This window comes from Etheostoma spectabile, chromosome 12 (genome assembly GCF_008692095.1).
Source record: "Etheostoma spectabile isolate EspeVRDwgs_2016 chromosome 12, UIUC_Espe_1.0, whole genome shotgun sequence".
NCBI classification, from domain to species: Eukaryota; Metazoa; Chordata; class Actinopteri; order Perciformes; family Percidae; genus Etheostoma; species Etheostoma spectabile.
The window spans coordinates 12,515,056-12,533,083 of NC_045744.1; the positions used below are offsets into that span (position 1 = coordinate 12,515,056).

The following is an 18,028-nucleotide window of genomic DNA, read 5'->3' on the forward strand; positions in this document are numbered from 1 at the left end:
ATCCCAAACTTTTGACCGGTAGTGTGTGTGTGTGTGTGTGTGCGTGTGTTCAGGGAAGAAACAAAATCCTGACACAATGACTAAAAACACTAACAGGCAAGATTAAGAGTAAATTAAAACAGCTAGCCTGACTCTGTCGAATGGTAACAAAAGTTGCCTACCAACATCTCTAAAGGTCACCAATTAACATGTTATATGTATTTAGTTTCATACTTACAAAAAATAAGTGTAAAAACAACAATTAGCCGTTTTAAGATGGATTGGACTGTTTCCTGGCTAAGAGCAGAAATAGTCTTTATGCTAAGCTAAGCTTGCCAAGGTGTAACAACAGCTTTTTTGTATTCCTTTCAGTCTGTTAAGATGACAGCCATTTCACTTCTTGCTCACTGGGTTTTCTTTGCTACCAACAAGAAACTAAAATGTCAAGAATGAGCAAATGTGTAATAACAACAGACATTAATAGATCGGTTAGGAAATATTCTGTTCCTCCAGATGTACCAGACATCAGAATACAAGTACGTCGGGAATACTAGGTCACCAAAGCAATATTTGACTGATAGAGGAAAATTAGACACACGTGTTTCACACAGACCTGTAGAGGGACGAGAGAGGCCTCTTGGAACCCAACTTAGGCCTGTATGGTTTTGGCTCTCCTGCCATGTTGATATCTGCAAACAAAATGAAAATCAATGTCATGTTGTGATACAGTCGCAGCTTATGAAATACAAAAAATATTATGATATGTTAAGATCAAAGACAGAAGGTACAATACAATTCTGTAGAAAATTGTGTTTATAACCTGAATTGTTATTATTGGAGTTTCCAAGCAGTGTAATTGTAACTTAATTAAAATTTTTGCCATGCTAATACTGTCAAAATTGGGTTAAGATATTGCTGTATGTGAAATATTTTCAGTCCACATAGACATGTAAACATACACACGTTCATTTTCAAATCAATCTCCAAAATGCAATTTAGTTTGGAGTTTAATTCAAAACAGATGACAACAAAATTATAGACATGCTTGTTTGTAAGATCAGAGTCTCTGGAAGATATAAAGGCTTGGATAGGAATCAAAGTTTCACATATACAAAAATACTTGCCTATTGTACTATTTTTAATATTGCATCACATTTCATTTTGTAATTGCAGTCAGAAAAAGTGGATCCTGGTAGGCCTGCACGATCGGCCTGCACGATCGTTATGAAATTGTGATCTCAATTCATGATTTAATTTTTAAATAACTTAAATTTTTTAATTTGTTTTTGTAATTAAAAAAAAATCTTTTAAATTGTTTTAATTTTTTTTATGATTTCGATTCTAATTTTTTTTTAAGTGCCAACTGCATCACAAAATACAACTACTTTCCTCTGTGAGTTTTAAACATAGAGTGTATAAAATAGGTTTTAAAGCGATCCCAAGCGCTGCGATGCTCTCCCTTCTCTTCACTCAAGCCTCTATGTTTACAGGCTTGTGGTGATGAGCAATGTGCTATAGGTGCCAAAAAAAATATCATCATGATGAATTGAAATCATGATGAGTATCATGATATCAATTCTAAGCTAAAAAATTGTGATTCATATTTTTCCCTGAATCGCGCAAGCCTAGATCCTGGTTGAATATTTTATCTCTGTTTAGGTCATTCATGTTGCACCTCATTCCTGCTGGGTGCCAATATGATGTCACTATTGTAGAGCTGCAATGATAATTTGAAGATGAAACTTGGGCACTGGAAACTGGGATTTTTCACTTTTTTCTGTCAAGTGTCAGACAAAACTAATTCGTACAGTTATAATTTCTGCAGATTTAGATGAAACAGCAAGTTGGATAATTATTCATAAATGACTAGGCCTAAAACACATAACAGATTGATATATTTATATTAAACAAATCATATCATAAAGTTTCATAGTAAAAATCAAAACATTTTCTGGTTCCAGGTTCTCAAATGTAAGGAGTTCTTTGGTTTATTATGGTTTTCACCCGGGATAAAACTTTATCAATCAACTAATCAATCGTTACATCTACAGATTATCTTTTATTCAAAGTATTTGTTAGTTGGAGCGCTGAGGCTGACAGAAGGTTTGTGCTGTCTAAGCAGCTGTGTGGCTGTGTCCGTGAAGAGACTGGCCAGGGGAATTAAGGTAGAAAGCCTTGATTAATTTAGGGACTAAACTTCAGTCCGCTGTAGATAGAGACGAACAGAGAGGCTAGAAACCTTTTCAGGGTTTTCAGGGCCTTGAGGCAACTGAGACATCAATTGTGCAAAAAAAGAGTGCAAGTCATTGTTAGGACAGTTTTTGTAATAGTTTTTTCACTTGGTAAAAATACGGGAAAACTATTCAATCTCCTTCAAAGAGGTTAGCAGACTACTCTGACTAATCCCCACGAGGCTCTTGTCATGATTGACAGACTGCCAAGAGCCCTACTGCACGGATGCAGGCTGTTATCACTGCGTTTAGTCTGCCGGCTTGTCGACGCTGCTTCTGCTTGAACTCGGCTCAATACACCTTGAGGGCTGCTCAAGGTCATACACAAAACACAAACAAATATCAAAGACCCCGTTTCCACGCTATTACCAATGCACACATCAACAAAGCAGTGCAGATCCCCATCTGATGGATGAGTCACCCTTGGCAGCTTTAAAAAGTTGCACATTTAAAACATTAGCTTTGCATCAACTTTCTTAAGGATCATGCGGCAGAAAAAGTCACAACAGGAGCTAAAGTCGAGTCACTTTGCCCAAAAACTTTGCATTCTTAGGCTTTTTCTTTTTTTGGCACTTGTGGCGATGATAGTGAAATCCCAAGTTGCAATGTCAAAGTGCAGGTCTTATGAATTTAAGAACGCAAGATATCAGACTACAGTATACAAGATATTGGTTTTCCTCTGTCACCCCTTTTCTCCAGCAGCTGCAGCTAGATCTTCCAACACGTTGTCTGCAAATTAACCATAGTGCTATGTTTAGAGCCCAGACCGTCCTTTCCTACTCTCTTTATTCCCTCCTTGCTCTTCCTAATGGACTAATGAATCGGGGATGTATTGTAGCTCTCCACTGCACGGGGACGGCTGTATCATTATCATTAGGCTCTAGGAAGATGTGAGAAATGGTTGACATTATAAAGTGTGCTCTCCGTTCTCTGGTCCCCTGCTAGGGTCATTAAAGAGAAAGCGAAGCACTAAAAAGCACTCTGAAACGAACACCACCAACCCTCCATACACCATGCAAACACATACTGAGGCTCTGATTAATTACAGTCATTATATTAATCATATTCAAAATATGGAATGTAAGTGTGTGTGCGTGTGTGTGCACACTTTGAGACTTGTTTGGTACATGTATCCATAAAAAAGACTGAGGCTGGAAATAGAAGAGATAGACAATCTATGCAGCACCCCATTGAGAGCATAAAAAAGTTGCTTTATGCTCAAGCTATGATGAGCGAGTCGGCTGTAGCAGAATAATGTCTGAGACAAATTCAAAAGACAAGAAAAAAGTGTCACACAGATACTGTAATACCATGATGTAATGTTATCCTCTTGACTCCAGAGAGACTACTGTGGTAAAATGTTGAATGTATTGCTGTTATATGATGTTGGCTTAAAAGGTCAAATTTGGGGCAGATCCTCAGAGTGTGCATACAGGACAGAATAGAATAACTCAATATTAAAATAATCAGTGGGAAGAATGGATCATATTGTGTAACTGTTTCACAAACATTACAAATTAAGGATTACAAGCAAATGAAAATCTAAATTAAAGATGAACAAAATGAGTGATTTAGATTTCATTCCTGGTTAACTAGGTGACACCTCTGGTTATTGGTGATAATGGCAAGTGCATTTTATTGGTACCTTTGCAATGCATGGATCTGGTTGAAATGACATGTGTATGGATCACTGGGGGATGGAAACATGGCTTTTCTGTCAGATATGCAACTCCTGAATGTTTTCAGCAGCCGTGGGCTGAGAGGAATCACTTAATCACACTGATTTAATAAAGAATACAAAAGACGACAGTCAACAACGCGCCTTTAGCTTAGCAGGCAAATACTGCTGTATAAAGAGATAATTACAGAATGCATCTTTAATGGTGTGGCTGGCGTCTCCATTAGAGATTGGGTGAGAAGCATAGTCATTCGTGGGGAGCTCAAAGTAGAGCCGCTGCTACTTTGCGTCAAAAGGAGCCAGTTGAGGTGGTTCGGGCATCTGCTAATGATGTCTCCTGGGCGACTCCCTAGGGAGGTGTTCCAGGCCCGTCCAGCTGGGAGGAGGCCTCCGGGAAGACCCAGGACTAGGTGGAGAGATTATATCTCCAACCTGGCCTGGGAACGCCTCGGGATCCCCCAGTCGGAGTTGGTTTATGTGGCTTGGGAAAGGGAAGTTTGGGGTCCCCTGCTGGAGCTGTTCCCCAGGCGACCCGATACTGGATAAGCGGACGAAGATGGATGGATATCTTTAATGGGTATTGCAAGTGGGCGATTTGAGGGGGGATGCCATCCCCCTTGTTGGCAAAATGACCAAAATGCATGCCCCTTGTTAAACATTCCTCCCCACTATGTAGCAGAGAAAGTGTAGGGGCAAAGATGTTGTTTAATTGAATATGTTAGTCTAGTCTGCCTGACTCATCTTTCCTTTATCTGGCTCAGGTTTGTTCAAGTTAAAATCTATGGCCCTGAAGCGGGATTTTTTCTAATGCAGGGGTTCTACGGAGACCTTACACCGTAGCTTAGCGTTCAGAATATTGGGAAAGTTTTTGCTCACGGGGAATTCTCTGATATACTTTTACTTCATTATTTGAAGCTCTGGTCAGTTTAACATGACAATTGGACATTGTAACATTATAGATGTGTAAATATGGAAAAGCATAATAGGTTCCCTTTTAAAAATTCTGTACTGCTATTGCTGAAAAAATGCAGATCATACAAAGTACTAAAAATAGGACTTCATACACTATAATAAAATCTTAAAGCTGCATTACTTATCTTTTTTTTGACCACTTGGGGGCAGCAACATGAGCTTCAAACACAACATTGACATGTCAGTATTAACATTGTTGACAAACAGGTACCAATTTACACATCCTGCAGCCATGAAGCAAAATTGGCATTCATTCATATTTCTGTTCACCTGACAAGGTAAATGCTCCACTATGAGTTCATAAAATAGGTGTTATGTTGTGTCTCTGGTGCTTCCACATGCATACAAACTTGGAAAAAAAACATCAATGCTGTTTTGAGTGAGATGCAGGTTTCTGAAGGTCCACTGCCTTCAGTCTCCGGGTGAGTTGTTCAAAATCTCCACGGATTTCCATGTAACTAGCCGAGACGAGGTGGCTAACCATAGCATGCTAGCTCGGTCTCTATGGCAAAACACTGCTACAACACACACTAGATCACCATCATCTACAAAAGAACTACTTCAATATCCCTGTTCTGCAGGTATTCCACAAGTGCACCCAAGTTTAGAAGAAGTCTCCCAGCTAATTCAACCTTGTATTGGCCAAAGTAAGAAAAACAGTAGATAGCTGATGTTATCATTACCTAGCTACAGCACATGTGCGACTCCCAACAAAGATAGTATAGAAGTGAGATGTCTCACTCTGTAGCTAAAAAAAGAGACAAACACACAGGGTGAAAACAGGATCTGCATCAATGTGCAGTTTAACAAAAACATGGTGTATTTTTGAAAATGAAACCATGTAAACCTATTCTGGTACAACCTCAAAATACAATTATGAACCTGAAACTGAGCATAATATGGGAGGATAAGGATTATAATGTAAGGTCTATTGTTTTTTATGCAAGTAATCAAGAACTAAACAAGGTTACAAAGCGCTTTCCATAAAAACAAGTTGATAAAAAGCATTTCAAAGAAATTAATCAAAAAAACTCAAACAAATTTTAGCAAAGAAGCTCAATAAAAAAAACCTTTGGCAAAAATAGGGATTGGGGAGAAATTTCAGAGGGGGGGGGGGGGGGGGGGTACGGGTCTGTCATGTTAAAAACTATACATAAACATTTTTTTTCCCCAAAAAATTCCCGAAAAAGTTGTCTATGCACAGTTAGTTTTTACCAGGGGGTGGTAAAAAATTTTTTACACCCCCCTCCCCCCCATCTGTGAACAAGAATAAAACTTTGAAAGTAGGGGACGGGGTACAGAGGGTTGGGCCTTAAAGGGGTGGTCCTGGCCCCCAATTTTTCAAATAGTTTAGTATGGGTTCCCCAAATTTGATATTTTACCCCTTTTTGGCTTTTTAGAGGGTTTCTTTTAAAAAATTTTAAGTCCACGCGGGGGGGATGACGCCATTGCAGAGGCAAATGCTGGAAAAAACAGGGAAAAATACTCAGCCACGGTTTTTTTTTAAAATTCCACAAATGGCTCCCCACAATGCAACGAAACCCCTATCCAGCCCGCTCGCACTCGACCAACCCTTTTCTCTATCAGAGGTTTTGTGAAAACCCCGAAAACCACGGTTGGAAAAATAAAAAAGTTTTTCTTTAACCAAATCAGGCACACTTTTCAAAAAATGGAGGTAAGCGCGGACATGGAGGACAGAAATCAGGATGCAACCCTCTCACGTCGGGCCGGGAAAAACGGGGGGAAGGGGCTAATGCTATCTAATATCCTTTCCCCTTGCTGCCAAAAGGTTTTCCCCAAACAAGCAATGTTTAGATAGAGATCTGGGTTTAAAACCCCAAAAAGGGACGGCGCCCCAAAAGAGTTCACCTCCGCCGGGGATCTGAGGACTTTTGGGCCCCTCGCCTCCTGCTGCTCGGGGGGAAAAGCAGCCCTTCGGGGCCCGTCCCCAGAGGGCGCCTGGGGGAGGGTCAGGACTGAATCAAATGCCTGATGAACCGGGGGGAACCCTTGGTTTTGTTTTTGGTCTTTGATGCGTCCTTATTTTTTTCACACTGTTTTCTAAATTTATTTCCCGATACTGTGATTGATTTCCCTTTTCAAAGGGATGATCAAAACTTTTTTATACAACCCTCAGCCCAATTTTAAACCCGGGCGCACCGCCTCCCTTTTTTCCCCGTCCCCTAGTCTTCCCGCCAAAGGGGGGGCCCCCCGAGTTTCCCGCACATTTTTCCTCTTTCTAAGCCGCTGCCTCAAGCCATTTTCCCTTTTGATTAGGGGGGACCCAAATGCTTCTAGTAATAGATCATTCTCATAATTTGCGACCATTTTTGGGGCTTTTTTGAGAAAACCCCCTCGTCTTTTCCTCACCTTCTATATTATGTAAGGGTAAAGGAAAACTTTTCGGCTTTAAAAAATTGGGCAAAAACTGCAAAAATTTATTTTAAAAGATTTTTGCCGGCAAATCTGCCAAATCCCAATTGCCAGCCTTCCAGCTTCAAAGCTTTTAAAAAAGGGCTGTTAGCAGGGCTCACAGTGCAAGGGGATGATTGGGAACCCTTTGGGAAACCACCCCCTGCCTTTTCTGGGTTGGGTTTAGGACCCTTTTTTTTTTGGAGTAAATACACTAAAAATTTTTAAAGGGTTGTGTGGGGGGAGCCCCGGGGAAAAAACTTTGGAGGCACAATATTGCTTAGTCCTTGAAGGTAATGCAGTACCCTTTTTTTTTTTTGGGGGTTGTGTTGGTCCCTTTTTTTTGGTGGGGTGATTGTCCTTTTTGTGTGTGGTGGGGGGGGGTTGCATTGCGTGGAGGACGGTCCCGTTTGTTTTTTGTTTGTGGTTGTGGTGTGGGTTTTTGTTTGCTCCCTTCCCCTTTTTTCCTCTGTGATTTTGTGGGCCGGGGGGACCTTTCCTATCCCCGGGGTTTGTTGTTGAACCCGTCTGAAGTTAGTTTACATTTTTGTTATAATAAAAAAACAAAAATGTTCACAAAAAACAAAAAAACTTCAATGGCGGTTTTACCAAACCTTTTTAGGGTCCAAACCGCGAAGGGTAGAACCCTTTTATTTGTCTGTTTTATTTTATTTTTTGTTGTCTCTGTCCCGGCCCAAATTCCCGTGAGCGGAATAGAAAAAACATAAAAAGGGGGGGAATAATGAGAAGGGTGTATTGGCTTCGTAAAATTTTGAACCCAATCGCCACGGGTGGCACTGTTATTAAGCTTAAAAAGAAAAAATCAGAAACGGTCTGCCAACATCCCAAAACTCACAAGGTATGTTGTAAGTGGCCCTTTAACCCAAACGTTTAAACTCGCCACTAGGGGGTGTACAACAAAAAAGGGGTGAGGGGCATTACACACATTTCTATAAATACATATTCATTGTAAATCATCAAAACCCTTCGGATATTCCCATAAGTCCCTGAACCATCCCCTGAAAGTTAATTTCAATTAAAACACCAGGGGGCGTAAAAAGCAAAAACGCAGGTGATTAGCACAAAAAAGGGGCGAAAATGACTAAATTTGTCCAATCACACAAAACCAAAATTCAACAATGCCTTACACACCTCAAAATCTTTAAAATTGGCCACGGGGGGGCATTTTAAAAAGCCAAAAAGGGACTGAAGACCAAATCAAAAATTGATTTGGAACCGGGTTGGGCTTTTAGCATGTTTTTATTTTTTTTGTTTTTAAAAATTCCCGTGATGGCAACTCATATAAACCTGTTTTAAAAAATTTTTGACAATCATTTGTAGGAATTTTAAACAAATAAACTTTTGTCAATTGTTATAAAGTTGAGGAATTTTTATAACCACTTGGACCCCATGGGGAAATTATTTTGAACGATTGGGAAAAAATTTTTGGGAACCTGAATTGCCATTTGCGGCTATTTTTTTAATTGGCTTTCTTACGCAACAAGGGGGATTTAGGACCTTTTTTAACTTCACCAATATTTAAAGCTACAACTCACCACGCAGGGCACCCTCCTCATTTTGGGTTCATTCATTTTAAAAAAATTGGCTAAATTACCTGTATTTTCTATTAAACATAGGTAAGACCCTCAGCTCAGCAGCCCCCGAGCTCTCGTCCTGGGGGTGTAACCCAGTCGTTATACCGGGGCCAGTGAAAGGGCACGTGCCACACGTGAAGACACCAGACCCAGAGACAGACAGACAGGCCAAGTCCCATTTGAATATCCTTTGTCATTTCTTTTTTAATATTCAAATATTTATTGCTCAAATAACCAAGGGGATGGCCCCGAGAAAAGTAATGAGAGAATTCATGTCCTCCCTGCACTAATGCCTAAACACAGTCTTTGGCAGGCAAAGCATTACTCCTGGCACAGAACAGACTCAATCTCTGCTGTTACACGCATCCAGTGAGCAGGTGAGCAGTATTTGATTAAGAGATCATCCAGGCACCAGTGTGAATACAAATGTGCGACTAAGGGGAAAATACGCAGGGGAGATTTAATCTCCACTGCTTTTTTTGGCCCCGTAAAGGGGCAGGACCTGAATAATCTCGAACTCGGCTCAAGGGGAACCCTGCAACTTCAGCTTTTTAAAACCCCTCCCGAGAGTGGTTTTTCAAGAGGGAAAGGGGGATTGACAGGGTGAGGAAACACACATTGGGGATGTGTGTCTGGGTATAGTAAGTATATGCATTAATGTGTGTACATGATTTCCTCTGTTCAAAGTTTCGTGAAAAATTTTTCCTTTTTGTCCTGCAAATGCAGGGTTGTATTTTTTTTTAAAATAGGAACAATGCTTCAAATAAATAAAATTTTAAAATTTTTCATAGTTTTTTCAAACATTGACATTTGATTTCCCAAAATTGGGTTTTGGTACTATGGGAAGACAGACTTTTAGAAGATGGCCAAAATTTCCAAAACGTCTTTCTTGGGCTATCTTAATTTCCCTTTTCCATAAATTTGGGTTTAAAATTAAAAATGGAATCCCCCGAAACCACTTTAACGTCAGCGGCGTTCACCAAGCAAAAAAAATTTTCAGTTAGGCCTACTGTACAATTTTTAATTAAACATAACTACCCCCCCCCATCTTTCCCCCAAACTTGCTCCACAACACTGTTAAAGGACCATGCTTCCCTATTTTTTTTCATTTTGGGGGCCCCTGATTGTTACCATAGAAACATGGCTCTTAGTTCCAAGTTATCCTGGGGGTCAGGATGAGGCTAACTTTTTAGGTTTAAAATAAGTAAACAGCCATCTATAGTAGGGCTTAATGATTTTGGAAAATTACTTCAATCACACTAGTTTAATGAGCATTGATCAAGCATGGTGTAAACATTCATATGAAAGTCAAAAACAAACTAAAGTGCAGAAATATAAAAACAAATGTGTTTTATCACACTTAGTAGTATTGACATTATTTACTGTCAAAAGCATATGTAAACATGTAAATTGCACTTTTTAAACACTGTCTTTGAACTTGACTCAACAGTTAAATAATTAAAAAATAATCACACACACACACACACACACACACACCACACACACACACCACACACACACACACACACCACACACACACAACACACACACACACACACACACACACACTTTAACATTAAGAGTGGTTGAATGACAGAAATTTGCTCAAGGTACAGCGTAACGTTCAATGAAATCAATTTTATTTATAGTATCAATCTAACAAGAGTTATCTCAAGACACTTTACAGATAGACCACACTCCAGAATTTACAAGGACCCAACAGTTCCAGTAGTTTTCCTCCAGAGCAAGCAACAGTGGCGAGGAAAAACTTCTTTTTACATTCCTTTCCGTTCGTGTGCTAAGTTGATGGTTTCTGTGAGGAGTGCAGACCGATTTGCTCTAGTGAGTCACGTGACCAAATTGTTGCCTTTGCAATTAAGACATTGTGTTTTAACATATCGCGATATTATTGCAAATGCGATAATTGTTCAGCCCCAATCTATAGTGAATGTAATTGTTAGTTGCAGCTCTAACGGTAATTCACATTAGATAATCAAACATCTATCCATCCATCTTCATCCACTTATCCGGTATCGGGACGCGGGGGCAGCAGCTCCAGTAGGGGACCCCAAACTTAATCAAACATGCATATCTTTAATAAGATTCTCAATACAACTCAATGGCTCATTTCTTACTAGTAAGAGATATCTTAAATAAATCATAAGTCTGAATCCTGTCAAGGCATACTGTACTATCAAACTGCTTGATGTTTCCTGTACACAGGGGACAAGACTAATACCTTGCAAGCTACCAGACATCACTGACATCTTTTCAAATTACTCTGTCAACTCTCTGTGAGCTAGAGTGTATTACATCCTGACTGATTCTAAACATGATGAGGACCTTGGGGCTTTATCAGTTTTTGTTGTGGTTAGAAGGCGACATGTGGATTAATTGCTGTCCTTCCTTAATGAATTCTTTGTACTTTGCTCTTTCGCCCTGTTAAAGGAAAATGGTTACTTGGCAGCGCATACATTTGGCAGCTGGAACCCAAGCTCCTCAGATACTAATACAATTATTTTCATTAGACCTATTGAGCTGTGATTCATTAAGGAGAGTGTGATGTGGAGTTGCTACATTTCTGGGTTGACTGCACTCAATATACTGCGCTGGGAAAACAATCAGTCCTGGGTAAGTGTTCTTCAGACCAGCAGTACAGAAGGTATACGGTTTTTGCAGCTGTGGTACATCTCAACATTGTTATGTGTTGAGTTTTGCATTAAACGATAATGAGGATGTTGCCATAGGCTGAGGTAAAGATAATTAGTCTTCATGTCTTGCTGTTAAAAGCTCTTTTCCCCTTTTTCGGCAGGTTTTTTCTTAGATGCAACTTAAGGGCAACGCTTGAAACTTTAAACCCCCGCAGTGCCATCATCTGTCAGCAGTGGAACTAATTGGCAGCCACCCTGCTAAACTACACTGAAAAAATAACAGGATTAACAATTCAATAGGGACAGGGTGCAACAGGTGTTTGCTTGGCAGCAAAATTAAACAATGAGTCAAATTTAAAACCAAGGTATTCATTTAAATACACCTGTGTATTTGGGGTTGATACCGAGATTGAAACATGTTTGATAAGTAATTTGTGCTCTTGGAACATTTAACCTTCAAAATTTCATCATGTTTTTCAACACATTCAAAAATTTTTACTCCAATACTTTTGGGTCACTTAATACTACCCATTTTTTTCATAATAATGTATATATCTAGTGCAATTACACAATTTTTTTGGCACTAAAACAGATTGTAGGGTTCTCTAAAGAGGGTTTGCCTGTAACCACTATAACCTTTCACAAAAAAATGTCTAATTTCACTGCAGTGACAATAGGTAAGAATTGAACTGACATTACTGTTTACTGAAAAACCCAAACAACAGTGAACAAGTAACGTCAGTTTTTCAGTGTTTTACCAACTCAGTTCAAAATGGAAACTGGACTTTTTTTTTTGAAAAAGTTTCTGACAACCACTTTGAGGAGAAAAATACAAACAAAATGTTCAAGGTCTCTATTGTCGAGTTTAATTAAGTAACAATTGTAATTTAACACTTCCAATGTAACTATAAAACAGATTTAAAAAATGCAAAACATGAGTTACCATTCCAGCAATCATTTATTTTAATGTCAATCCCTTTTCTATTAAACGCTCTTTATCATTAAAATGACCCATTTTTACCATTACATTCCCGTTGAAAAACCCTTTTATTCAAGAGCCAAACTTCCAACACTCACAAAAAATTGGTCATTAACTAACATTCAAGGTTTAGTGTCCCCTTACAGACACGGGTAATATTTCAAAATGTTACGCTGCTCGTCCGGCCATGAATTCACCCTGTAATACTTTGGCTCATAAGTGTACACCCCAATGCTTAAAAGAGGATTAAAAAAACATCTTTAGGAAATGATCTTAATGCTGTAATTTAAAAAAATAGGAAATCCAACCTTTAAGGACACCAATTTCTTTGTGAAGAAAAATCTATTGTAATAAATAATTAAGGACTGTGTCAATATCTAATGCAATAACTGTTGTAGGAAATGGAACATGGTTGAAACTTCAAATAACTAAGTTTAAAGTTTTTTAAATACACAGTAAACTAAAACCATCACTGTCCCACAGATAGGGCTGCACACAAAGAAAAATGTTCTCATAAGAGCCAATCTGAGTTGTATTCTTAGAAGTATTAAAACTCTTTACTGCAACGAATTAAACTAAGATCCGGTTTCACCGGCCCTGATGGCAGTATTCAGACTGTGTACAGTTCTCCATCCCTTCACCTGTAAGACAGATAGAAACTAAGACTGAAATGCTGCCAATCAAGTCTTGTAGAGGGGAAATAACTGGCCCGTCCACATGGCCGTAAAGGAATGAACCTTGGCCTCACGTGCACAACAACGTGAGCTCTGCTTACTGGAGCAGTTCGTCTTTAAGCTTTGGGCTTCCTTGAGAGTTAAGTCACACCACTCCATTAAAACCTTTGAATCCCTTCGAAGTGTAGCGGAGCTGTGACGGATACCTCATGTTAAAAGAGTAACAAAGTCCAAACAGCAAGGCTGTTGAGGGCCATGCTGCCCAAATCTTGAAGAAACCCCCCCACCCCGATGATGATGCCAACATCAGAAAAGCATTGCCTGGCGTCGGTTTGGTGACGAAAATTTCCCACTGTCGCTTTCATGAGGGCCTCACGCAGTGGCCTCAGTCATGTCCTTTTTAAAAGATAAAAACATTTCTGAAGCTTTAAAAATAAATAAAAATAAATGATTGCATCTGAATGCAGAATTGCTAGTTATTATACCCATGAAGCCATAGGAGAGTACTAAGCCAAACAATGCCTGGCATGCTGCCATTCATGGTCAATTAATGGAGAAAAAGGATTCCAGATCAAATGAGCCTTCAATCTTTAAAAACTAATGTAAAGATTGAATTTTCATCTACTTTTTTTTCTGGAACTTGTTTTCATTTTCTTGGATTTTTTATCATTAACCTGGTTTTATCCAAGTCCAATTCGCCCTTGTCAGATGAGGGTCAGTGCAGTGTAGAAAGAGGGGGAATTTTCCTTTCTTTCAATAAATTGGAATTTTTTCACACTGCCTTAACCCCTAATGTAAGAGAAAATGTGTCAGAGGTTACGATACACATGTTTTTTCACTTTCATAATGGGGACATGGAGAAAAAGTGGACTGTTTTGCCCCATTTGTTTTAATCTCACCGTGTATCCCGCACCAAGCCTTTGGGATTCCTTCAGATAGATGCAGTCTTTTCCCTGCCCCCCGGTCGCTTTGTTAACACTTGATTGTAGAGGCATGGCTGTGATGCCTTTAACTCTTTTTTATCTGAAACATGAAAATATTTTTAATAACGGCACCCGCCCACAGATTTTAGAAGACATTACAACATATATCTACACCCGCCTGCCAATCATGGCCACCCTGTGCATGGGTTTAAACATCTGGGGTCTGCGATTGGAATATTTGAAACACATCCCAATAAAGTCGAGCATACTTTACCAAAATCTCATTGCCCATGACACAAATATCAGGGCATCATTTTTAATTACCTCCGTTGCTTCAAAAATGGCTGTTGTTTGAAATTTGCAATCCGAGAACTACACGTTACAACCTCATTTTTCTTTAAATGTGCATTAACGTGAGTCCAGTAATTCCATCAGACACAAGATCCAAACAAGGACACAAATGGCACTAAATGTACATTTCTCTGACTGATGACGACTAGGTTTTAATAACATGACCTCCATTCAAATGAATAACAGTTCATGCGACGTTCTGAAGTGCATGGGGAGCTGCACACATGGAATTCGATTGTTATTCCTATAATGTCTATGTCTGACTCAATAGTGTTTTAGAATATGGGACCTACTTGTAAAAATGAGGGCAGTCTTGCATTGCCACTTTACTCTGTGTCACTGGAACACTTCCCGTACCATTCACTGTGAAGTGGAAACAAAGAAGGATTAAAAGTTTGGGTAAACATGGTTCAAGCAGGCCAACCATTTATATTTAAAAAGTATATTTATATTAAAATTAGAGCAAAACAACGTCCTGGTCTTACCACAAAAACTGAGCCCACGATCCATCAGCTGCTTCCAGGTGATATGCAGACTTGAGTTTGTCTGTCACTCTGCAGCAAACAGGAAAAAAATATAGTCCTAAAAACTATATTTCAATAAAAAATACATTAGATGTACACTCACTGGCACTTATTTAGGTACACTGCATAACCATTGTAAAAAATCAATCATTTAAAGTAATTTTTGCCTTCCTAATGAGAACAGAGACTAACCATGTTCCATGTTCAAACCCTGGGCTGACCCCTGCAAAGCCAGCAGCTTGTGTCCCAAAAGAGTGCTGTGTAGGCTACGTCAAGTAGTGGCAGGCCACCACTACTGGTTATAGGCTACTACCACTGCTTTAGACAGAGCAGACCCTTAATGGTTTTTTTGAATTTCCTCTCCGTTGCTCATGGCCCCTTGCACGGGTTTGTGTGTGGTTGTGTGTGTGTGTGTGTGTGTGTGTGTGTGTGGGGGGGGGGGGGGGCGTCGCTAAATTTAAAGTCGCTGATAACGTTAGCTAAGGCTGCTCAATGGGCCCAAAAGTCACTAACGCTACGGTCACGGTGCAGTTTACACACAATGTAACTGAACAGTCAGTTGGCAACCAATACTAACAGAAACAGACTAATGAACACCTCAAGTTAAAAGGATGAACCCGCTCCGCTCAAAAAAACTAGCTAGTCAATTCAAATGAAAAAATGGTGAAAAACAGCGCCAGCAAAGAAACTCATGGTCCGCATTTAACGTTCGTAGTGAGTCTCAAGACATTAACTACATTTGGCTGAGCTTTAACAACAGTATTAAATTTGAAAACCCTATCTTACCGACCCCAATAGTGGCGGGAGTACAGGAGGAGCCCTTTGATGTAACCGTTACCGCTTCTTCTAGCAACAATGTAAAGCGGCCTGACGAATCACGTGTGGTATCACGAGAATCACATCGCTTCTTTATTTATCACTTCATGCCAACATGATCTGAACAAATTCAGTACCCTCTTTGCATATTATGTAGTTTCTACACTATATAGTTATGTTCAACTTTAAAACATGAGTCAATGTGTTAAATGCTCCAAGACTTTACATAAATCCCAAAGTAGGCCAGTCTCCTTTTTTCAGTGTACTTGAACACTGCTCTGAAACCTGGCCTCCCCGTTAAGGAGTTGACTGTTGAAACATTGAGCCGCATACGTGATTAGACATCAGCTCAATATAATGATTAGGTGATTAATCGTTCAGTTGATCAACACAAAATGTATATGCAAAAACGTTGATGTTTGATTAATCATTTATGTCAGTGCCAAACTGTTGGTTGTGCCCCCAACAAAATTAAATTCGAGATCTCACAAGCGGAATAATACAATAAAAAAAATCTTTTTAAAAATGATGCTGTGACATCAAATTATAATTTTCAGATGCTCTTCTAATCTTGTCTTTTTTTCTTGTTGTGACTGTTTCAGGCCTTATTCAAATTAAACAAGAGCACAAAAAAAATCGGTCTTGGGTTGAACTGATCACAACACATTCCTTCACTTTAAGGGAGGTTGGAAATCACTGATTTAAGTCAATTTATATATAAGGACATATGTTTGATATTCTCAGATTTTGGCTGCTGGATTGTGAAGACATTGTGCATTTCTTTGATGAAAAGCAGTCATTTTAGATAGATCAAAGCCATTTATGTTATTAGGGCTGTTGATGTTATTAGTAGCATCTGTGTCAAAATGTCTGCTGTGAATAAGGCTTATTGAGAATAAATAATTGTTAGTTGCAGTCCTGACTTGGTAAATGAAGGAAATGAAATGCAAACTACTCTGGCTGTATAAATCATTGATTCTGACCATGAATCATATATAGATGTTAATATGAGATTAATTAATATTATGAATTATTAATTTACCCCAAGATCTGCAAACACCTCCATCAGCCTCTTATGTTCACAGGCGCTGTCATGTGTAACCAGCAACTCAACAGCTCCAGTACTTTGCTCAAAGGCATGTCTGCACCGGACCCACACTCTGAACATCACAACACCCCCACTCTTATTGTTTATACTGCAGTCACCCAAATCAATTAAAATAAATACTACTAGCTTTAGGCTAGGCGGCAATCACGTGCCTGTGATCAAGTCACTGAGAAAGATTTGTATTCCACACAATTCCTGTGAAAGTCACAAATGGATAAAAAGGGGATTCATGGTGTCTGAATGAGATTGGAATATTAGCCTTGGCCTAGGAACTCTTAGTGCCTTCATTTCCATGCATGCCAAAAGCCACAACACAATATTTGAAAGTTAAAATTAAACAAGGACTTATTAGAAATGTCATATTTACATGCCAACACAGATTTCAATCAACAATACCACCAACACTGCAACATACTCTGCACACAGGACATGTATTGAAACATTTAATAATTATAGGAAAGTTTCTCAAGAAATTATCACTTTTTGGCAGTGAACTATCATTTCAAGTAAAAGCATAAATACCACAATGAAAAACAATGAAAAAGTATTAGCAGCAGATTGTACCTAAAGTATTCAGGAAAAGATTGCTCACTATGCAACGTGGATCCCTTCAAAATGGTACCTTAATATATGAATTGTATTTCTGATTCATCACCATCTGAATGTTGTCAGTTACGTTTAACAACTGTAGCCTATACTGTATGTTGGGTAATTTCATCTAAAACAATGCATGTTTTATAAATTATATTAACCATAAAGATTTTAATGTATAAAAGAATGATAAAATGAAATGAAAGAACTGTCTAAAAAACGTGGGAGCAAAAATAGGTAAAAATATCCCCGGCGATGCACCCAGTGAAAAAGGGAAAGAACAAAAAAAGGATTGCAGCAGGTAAAAAAATTTATACTTGCTAATGGGGGCCACCAGTTTTTTATTACCCCTTTTAGAGCTACGGGCTAACTAAAAAAAAGGGAACTTTTGTAGTGGAAAAATTGTAAGGAAAGTGATACGACCACCTGGAATAAAAAAAATGGGTACGCTTCAAAAGACATGTAGCTGACATTTTGTTAAAACTACACTTAAACTTCACGAATAACTCATCGTGAGGATGAGTTCATCCCACTCTCTGGTTGG

The 18,028-nt window shown here is 39.0% G+C and overlaps 1 protein-coding gene across 3 annotated transcripts in view; it reads right to left on the bottom strand.

The window, feature by feature from the left end:
- LOC116699476 (RNA-binding Raly-like protein) overlaps positions 1-18,028 on the bottom strand; it is a 51,817-nt gene that overhangs the window by 6,930 nt on the left and 26,859 nt on the right. For all 3 annotated transcript variants that reach the window (XM_032532085.1, XM_032532086.1, XM_032532084.1), the window contains exon 3: positions 593-668. In XM_032532085.1, the coding sequence (XP_032387976.1) occupies positions 593-668 (76 nt within the window). The remainder of the gene's footprint in view (positions 1-592; positions 669-18,028) is intronic.